Source organism: Rousettus aegyptiacus, unplaced genomic scaffold (assembly GCF_014176215.1).
Source record: "Rousettus aegyptiacus isolate mRouAeg1 unplaced genomic scaffold, mRouAeg1.p scaffold_m13_p_1, whole genome shotgun sequence".
Lineage (NCBI taxonomy): Eukaryota > Metazoa > Chordata > Mammalia > Chiroptera > Pteropodidae > Rousettus > Rousettus aegyptiacus.
The window spans coordinates 13,247,292-13,275,119 of record NW_023416284.1 but is presented as its reverse complement, the minus strand read 5'-3'; the positions used below and the strand labels follow the sequence as shown (position 1 = coordinate 13,275,119).

Below are 27,828 nucleotides of genomic sequence, written 5' to 3'. Positions count from 1 at the left end.
CTACCGCCGCCGCTGCGGCCCGCCCCCGGGGGGTGTCCCGGGCCGCTGGGCCCGCCCAGGTAACCCCATCCTCGGCCCGCCCCCGGCCCGCCCCCCCGGCCGGCCGCCCGCCTCCCCGCCGCCGCCGCCGCCGCCGCATCCCGGCTCTGGGGCGGCGCTGACAGTCTGGTCCGCGCCGGGCAGCGGGCGCAGCAGCGGGCAGGGCTACCGGCAGGCACGGAGGCAGAGCCCCCCCGCGCGCGCCCCGGCCCGCGCCCGGCGCCGCGCGCCAGCCCGCCCGTGGGGCGCCCACCTGCTGCCCCGACGCGAGGCCCCCCGCGGCCGCAGCCGCTGCCCGGGGCCGGGCGCCCGCGGCCGCACCATGAGTCCCCGCTCGTGCTTGCGTTCGCTGCGCCTCCTCGTCTTCGCCGTCTTCTCCGCCGCCGCGAGCAACTGGCTGTAAGTCGGGCCGGGACCCGGCTGAGTCGGGTGGGGGCCGGGCGGGGCGGGGCGGGGCGGGGCAGGCCCCGGGGCAGCGACCGGTGCCAGGCGGCGCGGGGCAGCGGGCGCGGGGGCGCCCGGCAGGTGTCTCGGCTGCGGGACGCGAGACTCGGTCGCGCTATCCGCTACCCGCTACCCTGGCCTCCCTCTGGACAGCCTTCCTGTCCGGGTCCGGCTCCCGGCCCAGAGGCGACAGGGGTGACGGCGGCGTCCGCACCCATAGGCGGCCTGGGGCGCTCGAGAGCGCTAGGGGTGCGAGCGCTGGACGGCTGCTCAGGGTGGGGTACTGGGCGCGGGGCGCAGCCCGGGCTGAACTGACAGGTCACCAAGGAAGCCCGTTATGAGGAAGGGCTCTGGGTCATAGTAGCAGGTTAATCCTGAGAAGTCCCTGAGCAAGCTCCCTGCGCAGAGCTGTGCCGCGCTTCGGGCTAGGCTGGAGGCGTGCAGGGACCTGTTTCTGCTTCGGCTGGCGCTGGCCGGCCTTGGTTCTCCCTGGGGCAGGAAGAAACTCTGTCCAGCTCTTAAAGAGGACAACAGCACCCCACCACCACCACCTCTCTGTGTCTCGCCTAAGGAGGGAGAGGAGGTGACCACTGGTGACCTGTCTTGTTTCTCCTTGAAGAGGGCCTGACTCAGGGGGACTCCCTGTGAAGGCGCCGAAGGTTCGCTGTGGGGTGTGGGGGGAGGGATTCTAAAGAGATGAGCCTGGGTGAGTGAGTCAACAGGGAAGCTAGAGAACCCTGGACTCCTTCTCCATCCCTTCCAGTGACCACTCCCCAGGCCCCAGGCTTACCCCTGGCCCTGAGAGCTGCCCCCATCTGATGTGGGCAGCCAGTGGGGAGCCAAGCTCCAATATTGATCTGAAAAGCATGAGGTGGGAAGGGGGATAGCCAACAGTGTAGCTGGGGTTTCCATGGAGATAGCGGGAGAGGAAAAAATTCTCTCTGCATCAAGACCGAAGAACAAATATCTCCCATGAAATTGCCCCGAGTGTCCAATGGCTGTTGCTATGAGGTCATTGCGGCCAGTCGGGGCCCTGCAGGCTAGAAGGAGAGTGTTCTTTGGGGTCTGAGCCACCCAGGGCTTGGGGGACGGAGGTGATGTGGAATTCTCCCAGCTGTTCAGATTGAGGACTCTGAGGCCTCCCGAAGTGGCTGTGGAGCTTTTGTTTTTCTTGGAGCCTTAATTTGATTAACACTTCAGGGGCAGGGGCACAGTGTACAGAAACCAGGGCACCACTACCTCCTCCCACTGCCGCCCTGCAGACCAGCCCCTGGAGTGGGGCACGGAGCTCAGAGCCGAGGAGGAGAGCTGATTTAGACTTGGGGGAGCCTGGGGTCCCTGCAGCTGACCCTTGAAAGCATTGGTTCAGAGCCGGGGTGTCCACGGTAAGCGTGAGCATGAGGAAGAGCAAGGGCTGGAGGTCTGACCTGCCCGGCACAGAGGGCTATGAAAAGGCGGAGAGAGAAATGACAATTCTGGGGTCTGATCTGGGCCTTCAGAGAAGAGAATGACATCCTCGGTAGAATGTCCTTCAGGGGCATCGAGTGTTTGGGGCTCAATTTACAGATGGGAAAACTGAGGCCCAAGGAGGGGAAGCTACATGCCCAGCCTCAGAGCTAAGAACTGAATCTAGGTGCTCGGACTACAGGCAGTGGCATCCCCCCATCCCTGGAGCTGTCCCAAAGTTAAGCCAGTGTGGCACAGGTGGTGTCGCCACCCACCCTCAGCCCAAAATCCTAGCCGGGGTCGCAACCCCAGCTTTGGGTCACGCAAACCATGGGGAATTCCAGCAGCTCACTTCTCTTGTGCTGGCGCCGTAGGGGGTGGGGTGAGGAGGGCGGCCTAGAAGGAGAAGCAAGGTTGGCAAACCTGTTCTCTGTGACGGTGATGGTTCAGGTTGCCACGGAGCAGTCTCTGGATGACCCCGCTCACTCCTGCTCCACCCTGGGCTTTGAGCCAAGGGTCTCTGCTCAGCCCAAGGCAGTAGGAACAGGGACTCCCAGGACCCTTTCCAACCAGAGAGGCCGTGATAGAGAAGAGACCTTGGGCACGTCCAAGACTGGGTCATTTGCCTTGTATTCATCACTCTCCATCCCCAGGCCAGAGACTGCACCAGCTCTTGGGGAAATCAGTGTCACAGCCTGGTCTTCGAGGAGCTTGGGGTCTATGGAGAAAGACAAGATAACGGCAAAACCACAGATGGGTGGGGCGGTGTACATGCTGTCAGAGGAAAGAGCTGAGTGTGAGCCGGAGCAGTCACAGAGGGGGCATTCGGCCTGGAGTTTGTAGAATCCTGACAGAAAGAATAATTACGATAGCTCCCACTGACAACATCGGACTCCCGTTTCACAGACGAGAAGATTGGGGATCACAAAGACAATCGTCCAAAGTCACCTAGCTAGTAAATGGCAGAAAGATCTGACCCAAAAGCTGCCTGTAGAAGGAAAAGCTTCAGGCAGACAGGTATTCTGGCCGGCGCTGTGTCTTTTCAAGTGTGAGCCATGCTGGAGGTCTGGCCCCAGGAGGATGGCTGGCAGCACTCTCAGAGGGGCAAGGTCTGGCTGTCCATTCCCCTTCTAGTACCTAGAGTCAGGCTTTAGTCCAGGGATGGCTGGTTGACCAGTTGCAAGAGCCGGTGCTGTCTGTTGTCTCAGAAGGGCGGGCGGCCTGGCAGGCAGGCCAGGTGTCCCGCTGCGTGCAGCTGTTGGACAGAACGGAGCCTGGAGCTGGGAGGGCTCCGCAGCCTGAGGCCTGGGCAAGCCCGGAGAAGCTGGAAGCTGTTGATTAGACTTGTGTCTGGCACCCAGAGCGAGTTGACAGCTTGTGGCAGCTCCCACCACCGAGGCAGGGATGGATGAGTGGATAAAAACAGTGTGTCAGTGGAAGGCCAGGACTCTGCTACAGACTTGGGCTCAGAGCTGTCTCTGAATGTTCCCCCGGCACTGGGGCTGTACAGGGAGTCAGGAGACTGGGGTTCCAGCCCCTGCTCTGTCCCATGTGTTGGGTGGCCTGGGTTGGGCCTCTTCCATGTTCTGGGCCATGGTCCTCAACAGATTGCTCTGAACCCCAAATGGAAGTACTGGGAAGAGTTAGAGAACAGATAAGCTAAAGCTTCACCACTGTGGATTTCCTGGGGGGAGGCAGTGGTGCACGGAGCAGGGGTCCTAGCAGAGGCCCACTGGGCAAGGGCAGGGAGCCTGTGCTGCTCTCAAAGACAGCCTGGCAGAGAGGCTAAGAACTGGACCTCCAGGATGACACTCCATGGTTCCTTCCCAATTCTTCCACTGACCAGATGAGTGACCTTGGATAGCTTAGTCAACCTCTCTGAACTTCAGGTTCCTCATCTGTAAAATGATACACACCCTTGGTGGGTTGTGAGGCTTCACACGCATGTAGCATCTGAGCACGGTGCCAGGCACACCAAGGAAAATGGCTGCTGGAAGCTGAAGGCTCCTGTCAGTGAGATAGGGGAGTCATGTCCTTGTGTACAGGGATGATGGAGCCTTCGGGCTGCTGCTGCTCCCAAACACTACTTACCCCAAACTATTCTGTCCAGATCCTGTGAACTTACACAGGCCACACAGGTAGGATCCCTAGGCTGCCGCCTCCCTATTCTTTAACCAGGGTCCCTACGAGAGCTTCACAGAGCCAGGGAGGCCCAACCTGGCTCACAGGCAAATCCTGCTGGCCTGAGGAGTTGTTGCTGGGAGAGCCCATCGATGCCACTGGGAGGAGGCATCGCATTCCTCACTGGATCTGACTTCCCACGGGTATGTGTCTCCCAGCCAAGCTCCTGTGAGCCTGGTCACCCAGCAGGGTATGGAACTCCCTTGGCCTTGGGCAGGGTGAGGCCTGGCACTCTGGGTGCAGCTCACTGGGCCAGGTGTACACAGAACCGGCCCAGCTGTCAGTGCCAGCCCCACAGGTAAAAGTGTGGCCTGTCTCCCCCAAGAAGTGTCCCCCTAGTCCCCAGATAAAAAGGATCCTTCCCTCCCTTCTAAATAGTAAAAACCCATTCCCTTGGACCTGCCCCTACAGCTATGGGCATTGACTCACAATCAGTAGCACACCTATAGAGCCCTTCACAGTTTATACCAGGATTTCTCAAATCACTCTGTTGATATTTTGGACCTGTCCTGTGCATTGTGGGATATTTAGCAACATCCCTGGCCTCTACCCACTAGACGCCAGTAGGACTTCCCCCTCCCCAACCCGGTGACAACCGAAAAACGTCTACAGACATTGCCAAACATCCCCAGGGGGGCAAAATCCCCCTGGTTGAGAATCAATGGTTTACAAAGAACTTCCGCACCCATTGCTGTATTAGAACCATGTAATGTCTTCCCCTCCCACGTTCGGAGGAGGGAGTCTGTATTCTTTTCAGCCCCACTTCAGAGGCCCAAAGGTGTAGTGGCTCCCCCAAGGGCACTCTGCAAATCAGAAGCAGGACTTGAACTTTACTTGCTCTCACATGTCCAGATTTCATGGTTTTTATCCCCTGCCTATAGAACTGTTTCATATTATATATAAGGAGTGTGGCTTCTTACTTCTTCTACAGGGTTATAAACACCTCTCAACATCTTCCGAGTGTCTGGCACGTGTCTGACATGCAGTAGGTGCTCAGTCAGTATGTAATGGATGAAGGAAGGAAGGGCTTGTTCGCTCCAGAGGGTTCGAAGTTGTGGTCAAATGGTGCCCTATCTTCAGAGACCTAGAGTAGGAGGGAGGCTCTGCTCCACTGCTGAGTCTCAGGTGATGCTAAGATGTGCCTAAGTGCATGTCAGGAAATGTAGCTGTCACCCAGCAGATCTGCTGCTGTGGGCTCAGCTCCCCAGCTAGGCACACCCCTCAGAGGCAGGCTAAGTGCTTTCTCCCCCTCACCCTCCATTGCAGGGCACTGGACCAGGCCCTGCCTGAGGGGTTTGTTCAGGCAGCAGTCACGACCCAGCTGTCTGCTATGGCTTGACTTTCTTCCCTCAACCCTGGATTAGCAATTGAGCAACTCAGCAAGCATCTGACAAGACAGTGCTCCCCAAACCTGTTGAAACTCGCCCAACTCGGGCCCTGTGGGTGCATTTGGAAAGCTGAGCATTTGCACCGAGCCTCCTTTTCTCGTTTCTCTCTCTGAGAAGAAGGGCTTTCCCTGACCCAGCCAGACACACGGTTAGCCAGAGAAAGAGCCATGGATGGGGGTGACAGCTTCCTGCCATTGGCCCCTCCCTCCAGTCACCCTAATACCAAACCAGCTTTAAAGAGCCCATGCTGGTTTGCTGGGCAAACTCCGCTGGAAGGCCAAGCTGCAACCCCATGGTTGCTGTCCAGATTTCCACAGGAGTTGCCAGGCTTTATCTCTTGAGTCCTGAACTGCTTCTTCTGTGATTCAGCCAAACCCAAGAGAAGGCTCGGTCCCTGCTGAGACCCCACCAGCTTCGCTTACCCATCCAAACCCCTCTCCACCTCCCCCATCTCCTAGCAAACTTGAAACCAAACTTTGTTTTAAAAGTTCCCCAGCCAAGTCAGAACCCTGAAGTGGAGGGGACCTGGTCTGAGAAGAGAAGGGGAGGGAGGTGGGTGGAAGGAGGGGGCGACGGGTCAGGGCTGGGAAGGGACCGCCCCACAGCTCACAGCTCAGAAGGCAACCTTGGAGAGGCCCATTGGAAGCAGCAGGAAATCGCTGATGAGACTGGATGGGCCTCTTTCCTGCTGTGACGCTGAATGGTCCTTTCAGACCCCGTTTTTCACTGTGTTCACACACAAGTCCTGTCATGCAGAATTGGGTCCCAGGAACTCTTCCCCAAAGGCTGGAGACCAAAGGCTATTCCTCCTGAGTGGTGGGGCACTCAAGGGTCTTGGCATCCCAGGCATAGAGTACTGAATCATGGCCATCAGAGTGAGCGGGGCTCTCAGAGATTATCAGCCCAATCCCATTGTAGGACATTGCACCTCCAAGCAAAGGAGTGCCTGATAAGCCCCATTCGGTCATGTAAAGCACTGGTCAAGACCTACTCCATCGGGCCCCGCGCGAGGCACTTTGGGTCACAAAGCATATGATGGTAGTGCCAGAACTTCATCCCAGGTCCCCTATCTTCCCAGAACTCTCTCTGTAGCAGATGAAAGCAGACTGTCAGCCTCATGCCCCGAGCCAGTCATTCTCTGCTTGAGGTGATGATCGAGGTGATAATTGGAGCAAGGAAGGAAACAAGGTCCAGTTCTGTGCCTGTTGGGGTGGGATGTGGATTTGGCCATAGGCTCTCTCAGGATCAGGCCTTCAGAAGGAATCCACCGAGGAGCTCACTACAAACCTGGAGCCACTAGAACATGAGCCTCATTCCAGGAAGCCAGCTCAGGAGCTGGACAGCTCAGCTGGGGCTTCATCCGTCCCTCCTCACTCCCCCCACCCCTGCCCAGGGCTTCCTCAGTGGAACTAGGGAGGACAGTTCGATGGTTCAATGTCTACAAGGACAAGAAAGGCACTCTGGGAACATGAGTTTGAGAGGGAGGAGCTCTCCGCTGGCAAATTAGGGGACAAGGCAAGGTCAGGAAGTACCCTAACTTTGACACCCATTCATCCCACAACCATACCTGCCCCAGAAAGAGAAGGAAACGTCTTACCTTCTGGCACAGCTCTGGGGCTATCCAGGCTCAGGTCTGAGTGGCCACTTCCTGGCCCTGAGTCAGCCACCAGCTCCCCTGGGAACAAACACTCCAATGTGGGAAATGGGGGGGCTCCCAAACAGACAGTGGGGGACACAGAGCCCTCAGGAATGAAATGTAGGGAGCTGGGACACTGGGGTACTGAAAGTCATGGAAACCGAGAAGTCAAGAGACAGAAAAGGGGGTGCTGAACCTTCTGAGGATGGGGAGTAAACGAGCTAGGGAATCCCAGGAGACAGGAAGAGGGGGACTAGCACCCTATGGTGCAGGAGTGGGGACTTGGGCTCCGGAGGAGGCAATCATTTCCCCCAGCTGAGGAATGCACTTGGAGCAAAGGGAACTGGACCTGGGCATTGAGACGTCTAGAGTTATGCTAAGACCGGGAAGAATGTGGAATAGGAGCAGCACCCACTTACCCCACAGCCACTGTTCCTGTCTCCAAGGCCGGCCCCTCCTCACTGGCTGCCCCTGCAGGGGCTTCAGGCCAGCGGCAGGAACCCTTTCCACGGCCCCAGAAGCTGCCGAGACCACAGGCCCAGACACCGTCCAGGCAACTGCATAACCACCGAGACGTCTCCCTCCCCAGAACCCCTCGCTCCTAAAAGCAGCCCAGACGCCTTCCCTGTACTTCAGAAAGATATGGAGCTCTGGGAAGATTCACCAGTGGAAGAATGAAGCCACCTTCCTCAAGTCACTATTCATTGATGCCTAACCATCGTGCCCTTAATACCCAGGGCCACCTTTGGAACCTGATCAGCGAGCCTGGGCTTAGGACCCAGAGTGACGTATTTTCAAACCTTGGTCACCCCTGACTGGCTCGGTGGCCTTGAACACATGTCTCTGGGCCTCATTTTCTTCATCTGTAAAATGGTGCGGAAGACACTCACCTGGCCCACCCTGCATGGTTGCACTAAGGATGAATGAAAGCTCTCTTGTGTAAAGAGCACAAGTGACAGAGGACACGAGGTCCCTCTCTTCCAGTCACCTAGTCCCACAAATGGTTTCCAAGCCCCTGGACACCACCGAGCTTGCTCGGGATGTCTGCCGTGCCTGCCCTCCTCACCCCAATGTCCCCAGCAACCGATCTCCCCGACCCCATCTCTCATACCCTGGTCCTTGGAGGATCCATCTTGTGGGCCAGAAGCACCGGAAACACAGTCTCTACCTCCACGTACTCCATCTGGAGATGCCATCGAAAGTCTGCAGTTGCGGTCGAGGCTGACGCGGCTCGCTGTTCCCTGTGGGAGCGTGTCCTCCCCTAGGTGTACTCAGCTGAAGAAAAGGGCTAGGAACCCAGGTCTGAGGGAGCTGGTGGAGGCAAGCAAGGAAGACAAATGAGCAGAACCGGTCAGGTCCAGCAGGGGGTCCAGCTCAAGGGGCTGTGAAGAGGCTTTGAGATGGCAGCGATGATGATGACAATGACAGTAAACATTTAGTAATGACAATATGATAATGTCACCAACGGGGGAAGAGTTCCTACTATGTGAACATTCAATTCAGTTAAGCTTCCTGAGGTAAGAGCTACTATTCTACCCACTGTGTAGATGAGGACTCTGAGGCTCAGCCATGCTCACTGACTTGCCTCAGATAACACAGAGATGGGGTTCTGACCCTGTGCATCTCCCTTGCGGTAATCCACACCACCTCCATGCTGATGGTGAGAGTCTCGGGGACAAGAGCTCCCTAGGGGAGAGGACGCCAGGATAGTAAGACCGTGGGTACAGAAACATTCAAAGGTCTGGACAATCGGTGTCTGGTCCTGGAGGACCAGGTCCTCTCCGCCGCCCCACACCGCCCCCCTCCGCCCCCATGAGAACACCCTCTGGATGGGCTCTGTGTGACTCTCGCTTTCTCCCAGCCCCGCGTCTCCCAAAGTAGCTCACTGTTGAGCAGACAGGCACTCCGTTTCTTTCAGGCTCCTCCTCCCACCCTCTTGGCCTTCCTCCTCCCTGGTGTCACAGGCAGGACCGCTCCTGAGGAGGCTCTAAATGTGGCCCAAGCAGAGAGGCCAGAGGGAGGGGGCAGAGAGGCCTGGGCCGGCGTCCCAGCCCCCCCCCCCACACACACACACACACACACACCCGCAGGGCCAGGACCCATGACACTGATCTGCTTGGCTTCCCAAACGCTCCAGCTATTTCCCGTCCCCTCTCCTCCGGACTCGCAGAGTAAGAGCCCAGGAGGAGTAAGAGGTGCGGATTTTCCTCTAAGAATTTGTATATTTTTTGGAAAAAAAAAAAAAAAAAAGGCAAGCAAACCTGGAAAAGCTTGGGACAAGCCCAGCTAATTTTAGTTTCTAATGAAAACAGCAGGTGGCCGAGAGGATCTGATCTCCCTGGCAGGGCCAGGGCCCTCCAGCCTTGCGGGCTGCAGGCACGGGCAGGAGCGTGGGGAGGGCCCCCTGGGAGGAGCCTGAAGGACCCGCAGCCCCCGTCTGAGAAGATGGGGCACGAGCTGGCTGGCGGCAGCAGCCGGGGCAGCCTGGGCTGGTGGGATAACCTGATCAATGGCACGGCTGTGGCTAGAGTCGTAGGTGGCCGAGGCAGCAGGTGGCAAATTGCTAAGCCTGTACGCAGCAGTGGCAGGAAGAAGCCTACGTTGGGGCAATGCAACCAGAAGGGGAGAAGAAGCGGGGACGGCGGAGGCCCTCCACGGGCCAGCCCAGCCCGGCGGCGGCCCACACCGATCACGTCCAGGCTCTCTGTCTCCCCCAGAAATGGCTTATGCAGTCGATATTTGAGCCCGGCTCGGCTCCGGAGTCAGCAAGTGGCACACGTGTCTCTGGGGGAAAGGCTGAGCCACCTTAGGGTGCAGAGAGAGGGTTCCCAAGGTCCCCAGGACCAGTCGGACCTAACCCCTAAGGGCCTCTAAGCCCTCGGCAGACTGAAAGGCAAAGGCAGCCCCCATTTTCCTCCCTCACCCATCCCACCGGCCTTCCCCATCCTGAGTACTCTGCCAGGAGGTGAGCAGAGGAGACCTAATCAGGACAGAGTTCCCTGTTCATGCTGTAAGTTTTTATTAAACACTTTCTCTGTGCAGCACCGTCTGCTAGGCACTGAGGAGGCCCCAGGCTGGACATGATGCTGAAGGTGGCTTCAGGCGCCGCAGCTGTCAGAGGAGGCAGATCCACAACCAGGGTACACAGCGAGAAGAGAGTTCCTAGTCGGAGCTGGGTTTGCCTTCCGACTTTGCCACTCACAGGCCGTGTGACTTTGAGCTAGTTACTCCACCTTTCCAGGGCTCAGTTTGCTCATCTGTAAAATGAGGCCAGACATCCCAAGGGCACCAGAACAATCGAGCAGGGCTTGACAGCGGACAGCCTGCGATGCCTGGGGTCCTAACGCTTTTCACCCCATTTCTGGTTCCATGTCTAGCTCCGGCACCCAGCCCTTCCCAGCAAGGTCCTTGGCTCTGGGAGAACTGGGGTGGGGGTGGGGCCATGCCTTCTGCGGCATGGAAGGGGACAGCTGCTGGCCCAGATGAAGGCAGGGGCTGGGGGTGGTGGGCACTGGTGCCAGCCATGGGGGCAGGGCCACTCCTCAGCGGAAGAGGTTTCTCAGCTTCTTCCTGGAAGCCGTCCCAGTGACTCACGGCCGTGGCAGCCCAGCAGCTCACCCCTAAACCCCTACTACCGTTATTCAGTTCATCTCCCTTCGTCGAGCTCTGAGCCAAGGGCAGAGGGGGTGGGCGCCCCCTCTGGTCCATCTCATTCCTTGTCCAAAGGCAGGAACTCCATCTATCAGCCTGGCATAGAGTCAGGAGGCCTTTGAGGCTTGGACCCCCACCCACCCACCCGTGAGGCAGTGGGAAAGGCTACGCGGGTCCACTGGTTTATTGTACCCATGAGACAGGCTCCGAGAAAGGCAGGGACTTGCCCAAAGTCACCTAAAGGGTTGGTGGCTCAGCCAGGCCTCCCCAGCCTACTCCTCCTGCCCAGAGAACCCTTGCCTTTGAACAGAAGCCAGGACCCAGCACAGCCCTACCTGGCCCCCCTTGGCTGGCTGGACGCAGAGGAAGCATAGGCTGAGATGGAGACAGGCTAGCTTTGTGCCCCCATGTCACAGAGGCCATTGGGGTCACCACCCTTCTCCAAGAGGCCAACCCTGGGTCTAAGCAGGAAAGGATCCAACTTAAGGCCCAACTTCTTGTCCCCACACTCTTGGCCTCCCAAACATGGATCTGGCCCCCAGCCAGTAGCTGGGCTCTTGGCGCCCCCTGCAGGCCAAGAGCACCAGGTGGACTAACTCTATAGGGGACCCCTTCTCTCCACTGGCAGAGGAGGGGAGCACCCGGGCAGGACTGAGGAGCCCAGTGGCCCCCTTGCCTTCTCGATGCACTCTTACCCTACTCTTTAAACTATATTCCTGCCCTGTCTGCCTCTGAGAGGCTCAGGCTTCTGCCCGGATATTACTAGTCTCTGAGCCGTTTCTATCCCCTAGGTAGAACCTGGTAGAGAAGACAGGGAGCCTCCGGGAGGCAAGGACTGCGGGGAGTGTCCCAACTCCCTACATTTCATGCCTTCATTCGCCCACACTGCCAGGGAAGACAGAGATCCTCGCAGTTACAGGGCACCCACAACGTGCCCAGCTCAGAGCCAGATGCACCAGCCGCAATGAGTTATGTTAATTTCTCACAGCAGCCCTATAGGATAGGAACCATTATCTCCATTTCTAGATAAAGAAAGCCAGATACGGACAGGGCCCACTGCCAAGGGACTGACTCTGCGGTGGGCAAGGAGAGTGGGTCCCAGAATCGGATCTCGCCCAGGCTTAGAAGGAAACACCACCCAGTGGTTACCTGAGAGCTCCCCTAAAACACCCTCCAGGCCAGCGCCAGCCCAGTTCACAGCTGCTCCTGGGAACGTGTTAAAAGCACAGATGCCCACCTGGAGTGGGGCCCAAGCACCTGCACTTTCGACAAACCCACAAATGTTTTGATGCACAGCCAGATGGGAGAACCTTCAGTCTGGTCCAACCCACATGCCTAACAAATAGAACCCAGCTGCTGCTCGCACATCTCCAGGGATGGAGTGTTTGGTGACCAGCAGGCAGCCCGCTTGGCTGCACCTTGCCTAGCATCCTTAGGTTGAACGAACCCGGCTCCCAGCAGCTTCTCTGCCCACCACTGGTGTCAGTTCTAGCCCTCCAGCCACATTCTCTCTACCAAAGGCTTCGAAGTCAGGCAAAACCAGGTTCAAGTCCTGGCTCTACCTCTTAGTAGCTGTGTGACCTTGTGCATAAGACAAATTGCTTAACCTGGCTGTGCCTCAGTTTCCTCCTCTGTAAAATAAGGAAGGGGTTCACTGGCTTGCTGAGAGGATAAATGCAATAATGTAAGTAAAGTCCTTAGCCCAGTCCTTGCTAAGTTCCATAACAGTTCGCTATTTTTATTATCATCGTCATATAAATTTTCCATACTTTAATAGGGCTTTCTGTACCTTTCTTTTTGGTCCCCATTCGTTCATTCACTCCTTCAGTTAGCAAACAAAGGTTGAGTTCCTGCCCCATTGCCTCAGGCTCCTGTCAAACCACCTCTCACACATAGCATTCCCTTTGCCTCTGACAATAGTTCTTGACTTCGCCAGAGCTGGTATCTTCCCCACATTACAGATGAGAAAATTGAGACCTAGAGATGGTGACCTTTTCCTGTGACCCTTCTTACAGCAAGATGTCTGTGTGGCTTCCCTTATAGGAAGCCACTCCCCCAGAAAGCCCCCCCCCCACCGAGTTTGCTGGCGAAGCCCCTTGGGGTGTGGGGTCCTAGGCCACTGTAAAGTAGGGGGCAGCAGGCCCCTCACTGTCTTGTGCAGAGCCCCTGATCTGAACAAGATCTGAAGGAACAGCCTCGGTCTGAGTTTCCTCCTGGGAGGAGGTGGAAAGGCCCCTTTCTCAGTCTGCGCTCACCTATACAATCAATGAAGAGTCTGGACCAGACCACCTGTCAGGGAACATTCCTTAAGTCTCTGGTTCTCTGTGCTCTGCTGTCCCCCAGGAACCTGGAAGGCAGCCCCAGGCCGCCCTCCCCGGGTAGGTGAGCAGATGCATCACCCACAGGGCAGATGGAAAAGGGAGGCAGGGAAAGACGAGGAGGCCTTCCAGGGGTACCACTCAGCTCTCCTCCCACATCGGGCTGCCACTTGTGCACCTGTTATGTGCTGGGGACATGAGATGGGGGCGGGGCCTCGGCTGAGGGGCAGAAGTTACAGCACAAGTCATCGGGACATCCAAACTTGGGCTTCAGTCCACATCTGTCCAACAAACCGGGTTGAGCCAGTCACTTCACCTTTCTGAAACATACCTGGCACTTAGCAGGTGCTCAGTGAATGTGCGCCCCTTTCCCTTGAGAGAAGGACTGCGTCTCCACAGGGCCTTTCCCTGTCCTAGTGAGCATTTTTGCGCCTTGCTCCCGAGCCCCTTGCCTCCTCTCACCTCATAAAGTGTCTGTTGTTCGATGAAGCAAAGCCTTCCTGGGCTCCTCGGCCTGCTGTGGAGGACAGGCAGAAGGAAGGTCCTCGGTGTCTGAAGGGGTTAGAGGCTTGGCTCCGGCACTTGCTATCTGTGTCACCTTGAGCATGTCACCTTCTTAGCCTTCATTTCGGAATTCGTAAAATGGGCATAATAATTATCACCTCATAGATTTGGGGCGAGGATGCAACAGGATGAAGTGCCTGCTACTGCGCAGCACATAGTAGGTGGTCAATGAACAATAGCGCTCTCTCTTGTCCTCCACCGAAATGGATGCGTTAAAGCCCCTTCTCCTGACGTGTGCCTAGTCCCAGAGCTTCTCGACGTAAATTATCTCATCTAGATTGTGATCTTCACCATGACCCTATGAAGTGGAGCCGGCATCGTGACCCCATCTTCAGGCTATAAAAACTCAAGGAGCTAAGGAGAGAGCATGGCACACTTTGTTTTTGAAGACCCCCTCGCCCGCTACCACCCCTGTGCCAACCGTCCCCAGCCCCCCAGCCCTTCGCTGCCCTCATCGTCCCAGCCCCAAATGCTGCAGCTCTGATGCTGGTCTCTATCTGGTAGCCCTGGGATGTGGCTAGCAGTGAGGATCTTGGCTTTGCAGCCAGAAGATAGACTTAGGTCACTGGGGTCCCTACCTGGGGGTGGAGAGAGATGCCAGGGCGGAAAGTGACTCTCAGCTAGAGGGCGTGTCAACGTGAAGGGGTTGGAGCCCAGGGGCTGGGGCTGGGGTAACATCAAGGCACAGACACTAGTGCAGGGGCCACCCAGAGCAAGAAGGGGTCCCACGGGGTCTCCACCTGCTTTGGCTGCCTTGAGGTGGAGGCCTCCTTGTGCGAGACAGCACTTTCCCCTCTTGCCCTGAGCGCTGGGCAAGAGGGCCTGTCTCTGGGTCCAGACAGAAGCTGACAGCCGGGACCCACGTTGGGACAAGTCGGGTCCCAGCGACCTGGGCTGGGCACAGCCTCGTCCTGGGAGTGGAAAGAGGAGGTAAAGGGCTCTGCGCCGCACTCCACCGCCACCGTCCTCTCCCCAGGTACCTGGCCAAGCTGTCCTCGGTGGGGAGCATCTCGGAGGAGGAGACGTGCGAGAAGCTCAAGGGCCTGATCCAGAGGCAGGTGCAAATGTGCAAGCGGAACCTGGAGGTGATGGACTCGGTGCGCCGCGGCGCCCAGCTGGCCATCGAGGAGTGCCAGTACCAGTTCCGGAACCGGCGCTGGAACTGCTCCACGCTCGACTCGCTGCCCGTCTTCGGCAAAGTGGTGACGCAAGGTGAGGGAGGGGCTCGTGGGGCGGGGGGCGGCTGGGAGCCCGGCAGTGCCCGAGTGTGGGCCCTCGGCCAGGGGACCCCAGAAGAGACCACCATTTCATATGCTCGTGAGTGGCCAGGCTAGTCAGTCACTTATCAAATGGACACAGCACGCAGCTCCAGCGAGGGCATAAGGCTGCGCGCAGGTGCACGCTTGGTGAGAGCGGCGTGATCCAGGGGGCGGGAGTTCCGGGTGGGGGGGCCGTCAGAGGAGGCTGCCTGTCTATGGGCTGTGCGGCACTCTACAGTGTGCGGCATCTTCAGTCCTGGAGCTGCCATCCCAGGTTACAGAGGAAGAAAGTGCAGCCCAGAAAGTGGAAAAGATGGAGTTACCCCAGGCTTCTCAGAGAGTAGACAGCAGAATCAGAATTCAGACCTGGGGGTGGGGGAAGGGGGGAGGTAGACTGGGTAAAGGGGATCAAATTTGTGGTGACAGAAAGAAATCTAAATATGGGAGGTGAACACACAGCGTAAATATATATATAGATATATATCTATATATCTATATATATATGCCTTATTGTTAAAGTGTACAGCTGAAACTTATTGGATTTCGTTAACCAATGTCACCATTAAAAAAAGTAAATTAAAAAAAAGAGAGAGAGTTCAGACCTGGACTCCGGGCCTCCACGCTGTCCTACCTCAGCACTCGGCCTCTCCTATGTGAGCCCATCTCACTCTCTTTCTGTTTCTCTGATGAACTGTATTGAGAGCCTCACCGCACCCAGCCCTGAGACCCAGAGATGAACAGCACCAGCTCCTCCCCTCCAGGGCTCTGTCGCAGCTCAGCAGGCATAGTCGCTTGCACACCAATAGCGCTAACTAGGGACTGGACACTGCAAAGTATTTTAACTCATCTGGCCCTGGGGGATAGGCCTCCATGTTACAAGAGAAGAAACTGAGGCACATAGAGTTTAAGTGACTTGCCCAAGGTCACAGAAGTAGAAAGTGACAGAGCCAGGACTCGAACCCAGGCAATCCAGTTCCAGGGTCTTACCCACGAGGAGAAAACCCTGTGATGGAGAGGACATAGGAATCTTGAGACCACAAGGGTGGACCCTTCCCCTGTCCAGGGCTGGGGCTCAAAGAAAGCTTTTCCAAGAAGGTAAACCCTTAGCTGAGACCAGAAATGTGAGAACGCATTAAGCCAAAGGATAGTGGGCCAGGGCATAGAGAATGTTCCATGCAACTGGAAGGCTCCTTGAGAGGTCACCGGGTCAAGCCTCTGCCCTCGAGGAAGTGTTCTAAACCAGCTGCCTCTTTTTCTACTTCCTGAGCATGAAACTGACACTCCCAAGCCACCAACAGTCTACAGGGGCCCTTTGACTTGCTCAGGCAGCAGGAAAGCATTGCCTGGGCCAACCTTTGTCTTGGCACCTGTGATCCTGGACGTCTAGGGCTGCTGGGCTTGTGGCGAACCATTTGGATGTTGTTGGAAACCAACTGTGATAGAAATTTGGAAGCCATTCTCCTGGGAGCTGGCAGAGGCCAAAAAGGCATGATCATGCTTGGCATTACTGAGCACTGCTGCTCCAGGAAAGAAGCAGAGACCCAGTGAGCAGTCTGGTAGCGAAGGATCTCCTGGGACAATGATGCCACTGCCAAGGGCCAGGGCTGCCTATTTGATGAGGCCCAGATACCAGGCTCAGGCAACACCAGCCCCTGAGCACAGGATGTTCTTCACACACAGTGGGCGTTCGGTGTTTTGGATGGACTGGTGGCGAGATCAGCTAGATCACGCGCTGGGCCTTTTCACACCCCCATGCCTTTACACAGGCCGCGTCCCCTACCCCAAATACTCAACCCACTTTCTTGGCCAACCTAGTAGGGCCCTCGCCCACAGTCTTCCCAGATCCCCTGAGCAGGTAGCCGCTTTTTCCTCTGGGAGCCAAAGCTCTTTGTTCATGCCGGAGTTTTTTCCTTTTTTTTTTTTTTTTTTTTTTTGGTAACTTTTTTGTTTTGAAAAAATGTGAAACTTACAGAAAATTTGCAAAGCTAGTACAAGGAATTGCCATATGCTCTTTACCTAGACTCACCGACAGATCACATTTTAACCCATTTGCCTCATCCATTTCTCTCTCTCAATTCACACACACACATTTTCGTCTAAACCGCTGGTGTTCACATGGCTTTTATTATACCTTTTAGACTGAACTCTGATGCCTGTCTCCCCCACGCCCCCACCCTGCTATCCCTAAAACCTGAGCTCTTCCAAGGCAAGGGTGATGTCACAGCACACGGCAGAGCCTTGGTGTGGAGGAGACAGTCAGTTGATGCCTTCCAATGACAGGAAGCAAGCCAGAGCACAGACCAGAAGGGGCAAAGAGAGGCAGGCGTGGGCCGGTGCTGGCCTGAAGGCGGACCCCATCGAGAAGGGCCTTCCTCACCCATGTGCGTGGCAGAAACTAAGCAGGGGGGCCCAGCCCCGGCTCAGCAAGTTTGGAAAGACACCGGGAGTCATACCCAGCTTGGCTGGAACCTGTCGCAGTCTACAGTCAAAGTGGTCTGGTGGAGCACCAGTCCCTTGGAGCCAAGTCAAGTTGCCCTCCCCCCAGGTCCTGTTTGGAGGAGTCTGAGATCTTCCCATCCATCCACCTCCTCACTTTTATATTTTTCATTTCCTCCCCTAGTAAAATTCCTCTTGTAAAATTCTTGTCTCCATTGAACAAGAGGAGAAGAGGCTTGTCCGTCCCAAGGCAACGTGCTGCTCTCAGAAGGTGCAGGAAGGAGTTCATGAGGTGGCTGGAGGGAGAACACGGGCAAGCATGGCCTGGAGCAAGTGACTTCACTCCTTTGAGCCGTGGTGTCCTCACCTGTCAGTGAGACCGACAGGTGCGCTTACCTCATAGGGTTGTCATGAAGTTTCAGTGACGTAATTCGTGGCAGCAGTTAGTGTAGACCCTGACCCAAGAAGAACTGTCTATCATCACCAGCTGCTGTCGTTTTCGGTGGTGGTGATGGCAGCAGTGGCGGTCCGGGCAGGCCTGTCTCGTGGCTCCCAGCTTTTGGGGTTGGGGGACGAGCCGCCTGGCTGGGGTCACGACCACACACCCGGAAGAGGCCAAAGTTAACAGATCCCCTGCAGAGCTAGGAACCCGCATTTGCCAAGGGCCTCCTGTGTGCTCCCCGCCTCGGATCACCCTGATGATAATTCTGAGAGCGTGTAGTAGTATTTCCATCTCGCAGCTGAGGAAGGGGCTCAGCAAGCAGAGGGTGGTAACATGCCCAAGTCCGGAGCCTGCCAACTCTTGGCTGTGAGATCTTGGGCAAGGTTCTTCCCTCTCCTAGCCTCAGCATCCTGCTTCTTATAAAGTGGGGACAATCCCAGGACCGTTCTCCTGGGACTCCCATCAGGATTCAGAGACAATGCCTCTGAAGAACTAACCGACTCTAACAGACATCCCCCCTCTCCGACTGCCCCACAAGAGGAGGCCAGCTCTCTTACCACCAGCATTGCCCAAGCCTCCCCAGCCTTCAACTCTGTGCTCCCACCACCCCTAAGCAGTGAAGGCCTCCTGCTTTTGGCCCACTGAAGCAAGATGGACAGTGAAATTATGGTGACCAATGAGGGCCATGTGTAAGTTAAGGCCAAATTGTGTGCTCTCAGCTGAAAAACTACCAGAAATCTGGTAAAACTGGTGTCTAGGCAGCCAGGAATGGGAGCAGGTGGCGGTTAATGAGGAGCAGTCATTAAGGGCCCGATATGGGATGGCATCTGTGCATTTCAGTCACTGCCTGAAAACAGTGCCTAGAGCAGCACCTGCACGTAGTAGGTAACTGATAAATATTTATTGAATGACTGAAAAGGGATTGAGGATGGGAGGGAGAGGCCACAGAGTCTGACAGAGGTTGCCGTGAGCAGATGTTCTGGAGCCTTAGAGCAGGCTGGCCGGAGCAGGAAAGAGAAGAGAGGCAAGAAAGGCAGTGCAGACTCCCATTCTCCTGCTTCTCTCCATCTCTAGACAACACTGGGCCTCCCCCTGCCTCTTCGTATCTCACTCTATGACCTTGACCAACTTCCTGTCCTACGATAGAGGACTCCGTGAGCCCTTAGGCCCCTTCAGACTCTGGCCGCCATGGTTGGGAGGGGATGTGGTGCACTGGCCACAGCAAAGTGAGGCTTCAAAACCAGGCCCCCCTCTCCACTCCCTCTGTGTCTAACATCACAGAGGATGCCTTACTGACTGTAACTTCAGGCTGGATTTAAGAAGTAAATGCTCTTCAGTCTTGGGCTGTGACTCACTATAAAACCTGTGTTCTCATCTTTGTCCTCAACATTGGCACCACGTTGGAGCCAGTGAGGGTGAGGAGATGCCTTCCTTCAGAGTGACCCCTCAGGCCAGCCTTTGGGTGCCATCAGACAATTTACAAGGTCGGGGGGTACCCCAGAGACACTGCCACTGAGAGTTCCTTGAGGATGAACTCACCTGGGTGTTCCTAGAGCATGGCATAGGGCCTGGCTCACAGCAGGTGATCAGGAAACATTCGGCAAGGCAGCAAGGGAGGAAGAGTCTGCCCTAAGGAAGTTTGAGTCCAAATTGCGAAGATATGGTCAACCGGCCCTCAGAGTGAATGTGCCAGACCAGTATTCGTTAGCAAATGAATAAAATGACATTTAATCACCCAGCAATAATTCTCACCACAGTTGCTATGTCTCAAGTGCCTACTGTGTGCCAGGGCCTAGACTTAAGCCCATTCCATATTCGACCTCAATAGATTTCCAGAACCACCTGATGAGGTTAGTTCTATTATCAGCCCCTGTTTATGGACAAGAAAGCTGAAATCACACATCTGGGAGTTGGCAGTGCCATGCCTAGAACTCAGACCTGCCTGGTGAGCGTCCACACTTTCCCAACACTGACCCCTGTCTCCAAGTAGCCGTGAGGGGCCTACTCTGTGCCCAGCCCTGGGCTAGAGGGCCAGAGGAGAAGTTTGAGGGACAGCCTGGCCCCAGCGACTTCCCATCCAGCTAGAGGCCAGACAAACACAGGATACTTAGAAGATAAAACAGGCTGCAGCCCGATTCTGATTGCGAGGGGCAGTCAGGCCAATGAAAGCAAATCTGTAACGGTGGGAGGGGAATGCAGGAGTGTGAGGGTCTGGCCTGCTGGGCAGCAGGATTCTCCCCATGTTTGACTTGGGAAAATGAGGCTCTGAGAGGAAGGTCACACCACTAGTAAAAGTCTTAGCACAGCGTCGTCCAGCTCCAAAGCCTTTACTCTTACCCCTGTCCTATCCTACATCATCTCTTAAATCCAAAAAGGCTTCCTGGAGGTGGCTTCAATAAACAGTGAGCTTCCGCAGATGAGAGCAAAGGAAACTGGAAAGGCAGGCTGGGGGCAGAGATGAGGAGGAGACTGGGAATAATGCCTTTCTCGGAGACCAGTGCCTGTCCTGCCCCACCTCCCTAGGACACCTGCTGAGTCTGCTTTGGAAACATGCGAGTTATGCTGGGAATGGCACTTTCACCAGGACACCCACCTGGTGCCCAGGAGATCACCATGTCCATGGCTTCCTTTCCAGCCCAATTCAGCTTCAGCCGGTTCTCCTTTAAACACCCCTTCCCAAACCTGTCTGTCTTTCCACCATCTGGGAGAGACATCACACATTATGTGCTCAGAAGAGCATAGGCCCTGAGTCGGACAGGCCTTGTTCCAATTCCCTCTTGGCCACAGACTGGCTGAGGGACCCCAGACAAGCCACCAAGCTTCACTTTCCCCTCCATAGAGCAGAGCTGGAGAGAGCTGGTTGGGAAGGTTGGCATGAGCCTTGGACAATATATGCAAAGGCCCTGGCATCCTCAGAAAGGAGAGCTGTTGCTGGACCCATAGGATAACTGAATTCCCGGCCCCAGGCAGCCTTAGCACCTTGGAAAAGATGGCATCGAGGTGGGATCCAGAGGACACACAGGATTTAGGCCAGTGGAGCTAGGGTAGGAGGTACTCTGGGAAGGAGGAAACGCAGGAAGAAAGGAGTTGAGCGTGGGATGGGTAGACGTCTTTGTGGAGAAGGCAGAAGGTTGCAGAGCAGCTGCTGGCACCTTAGAGAGTCCTGCCTTACCCTGGGCCGGCTCTGCTGTCCCAGAAGGACAAAGCCAGGACTGTCTTCTTCCTGTGGCTGGAGCAGGCAAGTAAGTCCCTGACCAGGGAGCAGTTTTCTACCATGTCATTGGGGAGCTCCTTTCTGCTCCACTCGCAGGGATACCACAGTCCTTTTTCTGCCAGTTACCCCACTAGTGAGCAAGGCTCCAGCCTGGGCACCCAGGCAGAGAGGAGAATCTGGGAGGGGCCATGGCGCTGGAATCAAAGGGCTGGGACCCAGGGTCAGTTCAAAAGGACTGGAGGAGCCGCTGCCATCGGCTTTCGGGGCACAGTGGCTTGGCCACATTATCCAGGCCTTCTGGGGCCTTCTGTGCTGAGCACAGAGGCCAACTGCTCACCTTCCCCCAGTAAAGAACCCACAAAAGGAACTGGGCTTATCCCTGAGCACGTGAGATTTAGGGTACACCTAAGGAAGCCCTTCTTGGCTCCACATGTGAGGTGGGAAAAGATGGACTGCATGTGTGTTCCTGGGTGCGCCGGGCTCCGTGAGGTGGGATAACATCAAGGTTGAAAGCTCTGATGCCAGGCTGCCTGAGTTCAAATTCCCGTCCCACTACATCCTGGCCAGGTATTGTCAGACAAGTTGCTTCACCACTCAGTGCCTCGGTTTCTTCATCTGTAAAATGAGGGTTAAAAGTCTCTACTTCATAGAGTTGTTGTGAAGAATATATAAATTACGTAAAGTACTTAGACAGTGCCCAGCACAGCGTAAAGTGCTCTGTAAGCTTTAGCTCTTTTCATTATTATATGCCTTCCAGAATCTATTCCTTCAGACCCAGCCCCAAGCTGAGAAAATCACAGCATCCTTGTTCCCAAGGCCAGGGCAAGGAGGACCTGGAGTCCTGGCAGATGGGTATTGGTTTGGGGAATGAAGCGGGGGTCTCCCTGAGCAACTGCACAGGGCTTCCTGTTCCCCAGGGCTCCAAGCGCTCAGGGGAGAGATGAGGCCAGAGCTTGGGGTGGGCTGGAGCTGCCTGAGAACCTGGAGAGCAGGGAAGGAAGGACTGCGCCAGGCCAGGAGCTGGGGCCCAGGGCCCTATCTCCCATTTTCCCTTCCCCCTTGGTCTTTGGGGGCAAAGAATTGTGCTGGTTCAGGCCTGGAAATACCATAAATACCAGAAACTGAAGTCGTCTCTCTTCAGGCGGCCACAGCACAAAACCAACCAACAGGATCCTGCTATTAACCTCCATTAACTTGGAGAGAGTTCCATCTCAGGCTGTCAAGGCCCCCATGGCCCCAGCCAAGCCCCCTGATGCCGGCCCAAAAGGACCAGGCCAGGGCAGAGGGCGGCCAGTGGAGTGTGGGTGGCAGGCTGTATCCCCAGCTCAAGTGCCGAAGCAAGAACAGGGTGTCCTGAGCCATCAGGGCCTGAGCTGCCCCCTCTCCAGCACTCAGCTTTTTCTGCTGCCTGTCCACAGACACGGGCACAGAGGAGGTGATTGTTTCTGTCTGACCACGGTGACTGCTCCCCAGGGCAGCCGAGAGCACAGGCCTGGGTGTCGCAGAGGTAATTGCCAACCACGGGGCCAAATCCTGCCCCCTTCACTCCTGTGGACACGGACACTCCAGCAAGAGACAGAAGGACAGTCACGGGCACACAGAGGCCCTCACAGGACCCAGGAGAGGAGCAGGGCCTGTCTGGTCACACTCCCAGCCAGCCATGCACACATGCACCACACTACACACACACTCTCTCTCTCTCTCTCTCTCTCTCTCTCTCTCTCGCTCTCTCCCTCACCCACCCACACCCCCAGAAAGAGGCTCCACAGAAGCTACACCCCCTGAGGCACAGTTCCTAGGAGGATAAAAACACCCATTCAGGCAGGGGACGGGGGCAGGCACCAAAATAGCACCGCTGAGAAGTCACGGCAGGGAAAGAACAGACACAGGGCAGACAGACCTGCGTTTGAGCCCCGTTCTATTAATTCCTGGCTGGCTCTCTGGGACCAAATCACTTCCCCTCCACAAGCCTGTACTGCATACGCGCCATCTGTGAAATGGGCACGGATTAAAGCTCCCAGCGGCAGATGGCATGCCCTCATCAGTAGTAGTGGTAAAGTGTAGAGTCCATTGTGATTACAATTCATTCTTAAAGGGATAAGGAAGCAAGACAACAGGCCCAGCCTCAGCGAGAAGGGCCAGGGCAGGATGCTAAGGTACAGGGAACCCTCAGAGCCCGGGGGGGGGGGGGGGGGCTGGCTGAAGCATAGGTACAAAAAGAACACTGGCTTTAAGGGAAGCTACACCTCGTCTGGCAGCCTAGCCCTGCCGCTTCGCAGCTCTGTAGTACTGGTAAGTCGATTCGCCTCTCGGAGCCTGCCTTGTCTCTCAAAAATGACGTGAACGTCAGTACCCACGGGCGCTAAGAGCACGGAGCTAAGAGCACTCACCTGTGGCCCCCTCTGCGCACCCATCCGCCTGCTCAAACACATACTGGGACCAGGAACAAGCAGACTAATCTCTGTAAAATGGGGATGACAGTACTGTCCTCTCGGATGCTCTGAGGATGAAACGCTCGGCATACGTGAAGACGTAGGGCGGCGCCTGGCGTGCAGTACGCGTATTTAGCACCCAGGTGGCGGCGATAAGCACAGTGTCACTCTCGGCCCACGGGAGTTAGCTTGCCCTGCTCTCTCTGCGGTCCTCCATCGTTCAGGTCCCACACACCCCTCCCCCTCTGAACAGAAGGGTGCAGGGAGGAGCAATGGGACCCAGCCCTGCCCTCCCTCTGCCTCCCACAGGGACTCGGGAGGCGGCCTTCGTGTACGCCATCTCTTCAGCAGGTGTGGCCTTTGCGGTGACGCGGGCGTGCAGCAGTGGGGAGCTAGAAAAGTGTGGCTGTGACCGGACGGTACACGGGGTCAGCCCACAGGGTAAGTGTGGGCGGTGGGGAAGCGCGAGCGGGAGGCCAGGGGCCTGGCCCTCACTCATCCGCGGCCCCCTCTGCACACCGTGCTCAGGCTTCCAGTGGTCAGGATGCTCAGACAACATCGCCTACGGCGTGGCCTTCTCCCAGTCATTCGTGGACGTGCGGGAGAGAAGCAAGGGCGCCTCGTCCAGCCGGGCCCTCATGAACCTCCACAACAACGAAGCCGGCAGGAAGGTGACGTGGCACTTCTTCCACCACCATCACCACCGGGGCGGGGGTGGGCCCGGGAAGGTCCCCGAAACACTCTCCCAGCCACACGCCACTCAGCAAGCATTGTTCAGGCTCTCGCCAGCACTTGGCACCTCCCGTCGGCCAGCGGGGTATAGGGCGGCAGGGCAGAGAAACGAATGGGAGCAGGTGTCGCGGGACAGTGAGTGCCCCTCCAACAGAGCACACGTGACCCCCGACACAGCACCCCTCCCCATGCATATCGATGTGTGTCTCCATCCTTTCGTCACACACATGCACACCCCTAATAGGTAGCAGAGCTAGGACTTGAACCCTTCTGCGTCACTGTGAAGATCACGTGCTTAACTATACCATCTGCCTTCTCGATATCTGCTCTTCGAGGTGCGGCCATGCCCTTCCCCATCATGTCACTTGCCACTCAAGTTTCATGACACTGCATTTTAAAATGTCTCTCCTCCATCAACTGCAAGTGCGCCAAAGGCAGGGACAATGTCTTACTCAACGCAGCTTACCACGACATGTAGTAGGTGCTTAATACAGGGGAAGCATGAAAGTACATCTCTCTCCAATTCCGTGGCATGCCCCCGCCCAGGCCCCCTCTCTAGCCCCAGCAGTCCCTCCCCGGCCATCTCTGGCATCTCCTGATGGCCCCTGTCTCCTCCCTGTCCCTGCAGGCCATCTTGACACACATGCGGGTAGAGTGCAAGTGCCATGGGGTATCGGGCTCCTGCGAGGTAAAGACATGCTGGCGAGCCGTGCCGCCCTTCCGTCAGGTGGGCCACGCACTGAAGGAGAAGTTCGATGGCGCCACCGAGGTGGAGCCACGCCGTGTGGGGTCCTCCAGGGCGCTGGTGCCGCGCAACGCACAGTTCAAGCCACATACAGATGAGGACCTGGTGTACTTGGAGCCCAGCCCAGACTTCTGCGAGCAGGACATGCGCAGCGGCGTGCTGGGCACGAGGGGCCGCACGTGCAACAAGACGTCCAAGGCCATCGACGGCTGTGAGCTGCTGTGCTGTGGCCGCGGCTTCCACACGGCACAGGTGGAGCTGGCTGAGCGCTGCAGCTGCAAATTCCACTGGTGCTGCTTTGTCAAGTGCCGGCAGTGCCAGCGGCTGGTGGAGCTGCACACATGCCGGTGACTGCTGCCCAGCCTGCGCCCAGCAACCACCTAGTGGCCCAGGGAAGGCCGATAATTTAAACAGTCCCCACCACCCACCCCAAAAGATACTGGTTATATTTGTTGTTTTGGTTTGGTTTTTGGGTCCTCATGTTATTTATTACCGAAACCAGGCAGGTGACCCCAAGGGCACCAACTGGGGTCTCCCTGAAGCCTGGGCCTTTGTGGCTGCCACTGACCAAAGGGACCTTTCTCATGCTTCTGGCTGTCCACATGTGGCTGCTGCTGACCACTCATTTGTTATCTGTATCTGTTTTTCTACTTGTAGGCTTCAGGTGGGCAACGGGAATGTTACAGCCATATGCCTACTGACCCCGCCATCTAGGGTAAGAGGTGGCCCAATGGCAGGGGGAAACTGGTGCCATTTTGATGGAAGGCGCGCCCCACACATATGTACAGACCCCCTGGCAGCTTCAACCTGGTAGCCTTGTCTTCTCAAATCCCCTGGAAAAGGAATGGGCAGCTACCAGGTCAAAGGCAAAGGGTTAATTTCAGCCTCCATGAGCAGCTGGAAGTTGAATTTCTGTGGGACCTTCCAGGCAGGAAGAGCAGGTGAGATGAAGGCAAGAGAAGACTACAGTCCCACCCCAGAGCCCAGCCTGCCTGGCCTCCCCCTCGCAGAGGGAAACCTCCCATTCCCTGGTCCTTCCCAGGCAGGGGCATAGGCTGTCACCCTGGATCAGAGATCCCAGCAGGGCCTTTGCAGTGATGGCCCCACGAGTCACAGTGCTGCTCCTCCATAAGACTAAGAATGGTAATCACTCACACACACACCGAGGAAAGGGCTGTGTAAAAACACCTCTCCCAACCATTATTTCACTCAACCAAATTTACTGAACAAATACTATGTTCTAGGCCCTGTATTGGGCCATCTCACTGGATGATGGACAAGACAGGGATGTTTTATGCCCATTTTACAGCAGAGAGGGCAATGCCCAGCCAGGTCTCAGAGTGAACCAGATGCAGAGGCAGAGCCAGGAGAGCCCTCCAGCCAGGCTCCTCCCGGGATCCTGTACCCAAAGACCCAGGAACTTCTGGTTTTCTTGGGTTTGAGCCTTGGGAAAGGGGCTCTGGCTAGAGGAAGAGGAGCCGTGAGGCAACCAGAAGCACAGACCACAGGCTGAGCTAGAGTCCACACAGTTCCTGAGGGCAGAACAGGCTCTGAGGGACAAGGGACTGCTGGAAGGCTGATGAGGAGAGGTAGCTGAGGCGCCTCTGCCCCTGGAGTACCATGGGTACTGAAGAGTCAGCACCAGCACCTGGCCCTGGCCCTATGTACCAACCAAACTGTCAGGAGCCCAAACTTCTGGGAGCAAGACGAGTATGCGAGACCTGGCCTAACCCAACTGCTTCTAGAGTGGACTCCCAAGGACCAGAGGTTCTCGCTGTCAGCCATCTCTGAACTGCCCCCACACTGGGGCTCTAGGCTGCTGGTTTGAGGTCTTGAGCTCCGAGATCCCCATTGAAGGTTCTCAGACCCAAGCTCTTGGCTCCAGAGCTCTGCATCTGAATTCAAAGTCCCAGATTCAGAATGCAGGCTCCAGCCTGTAGAAGCTCTCCTCCAGGCCTTGTGGTTTGTGCCTCCTGGTGTTGGCTCCTTCACGAAGAAGTCAACACCCTTGGCCTCCAGCCAAGCGCTCTGCTCAATGTCCATCCAAGAAGGCCAAAACCAAGTGAGATGCTGGAGCCATATTTGAATGTGGGGATAATCTTGGGGCAGGCAGGCTCTGATGTGGATGAAAGCTGAGCCGACTAAGTGTCCCCACAGCTGCCCAGCTGGGCTCACTGCTCTTCTGGCGGGCTCTGTTCAGCTGTCCACTCAGCGCCAGGGAAAATACTATCCCTCACTGGCAGAGGCCAGACCCAGACACAGGAAGCAGTGGAGACCTCTCCCCTTCCAGAGACAGGGCTGAGCCACTCTCCCCGACCCCAAGTCCTATCCCCATAATCAGGGGACTAGTAGGTCCAAGCTAGGTGCTGGCGTTATGGGCACTGCCCCCAATAAGAAGTGAGAGGGTCTGTGCCCTTTCACAGGCTTCACTGTTCCACCTGCCAGGGGGCTTCTCAAAGTTGATCCTCTTGGGGTTCTGAAGGGTGTGACCTCAGTGAAGCCAACTAGATTCTAGGAACCTCTGCCCAGCCCTACCACCACTACCACTAGCAACCCAAAGGCCAAACGATCCACAGCTGCAGGAAAATGGAGCTTCCTTAGACACGCCCTCCTCCAGCTTCTCCCAAAGAAAGAGGAAGAGCCAATAGGCCTGACACAGCCCACCCATTCTGAAAGCGTGCTAGAGGTTCCGAGTCCTGCCCGAAACCTCCACTAGTCTTGCCACAGGCAATGTTGAAGCTCTCTGAGGCCTCAAGCCAGATAAGCCCCAGCTCTGGATGCTGCTGCCCCCTCTGCTGCCCTGACCCCATCCTCCAATTTTTATACTAGGCTCCTTGCCATTGTGACATCCCCATGAAATAGTCTGATGCACAATAAAATGATTATTTCTTTATCTTGCAA

At 56.4% G+C, this 27,828-nt stretch overlaps 1 protein-coding gene across 2 annotated transcripts; it reads left to right on the top strand.

Annotated features, from left to right (window-relative positions):
* Positions 1–148: 148 nt before the first annotated feature.
* WNT4 (Wnt family member 4) lies at positions 149–27,828 on the top strand. Of its 2 annotated transcripts, none has more exons than XM_016149278.2 (5): positions 149–438; positions 14,644–14,879; positions 23,760–23,891; positions 23,979–24,121; positions 24,811–25,352. In XM_016149278.2, the coding sequence occupies exons 1-5, from the start codon at positions 362–364 to the stop codon at positions 25,276–25,278; spliced, it is 1,056 nt and encodes a 351-aa protein (XP_016004764.1). In that variant the 5' UTR covers positions 149–361; the 3' UTR covers positions 25,279–25,352. The 2 variants fall into 2 exon arrangements, with proteins under 2 accessions (XP_016004764.1, XP_016004765.1); XM_016149279.2 differs by lacking the exon at positions 149–438 and adding an exon at positions 4,140–4,253 and having other exon boundaries at positions 24,811–27,828.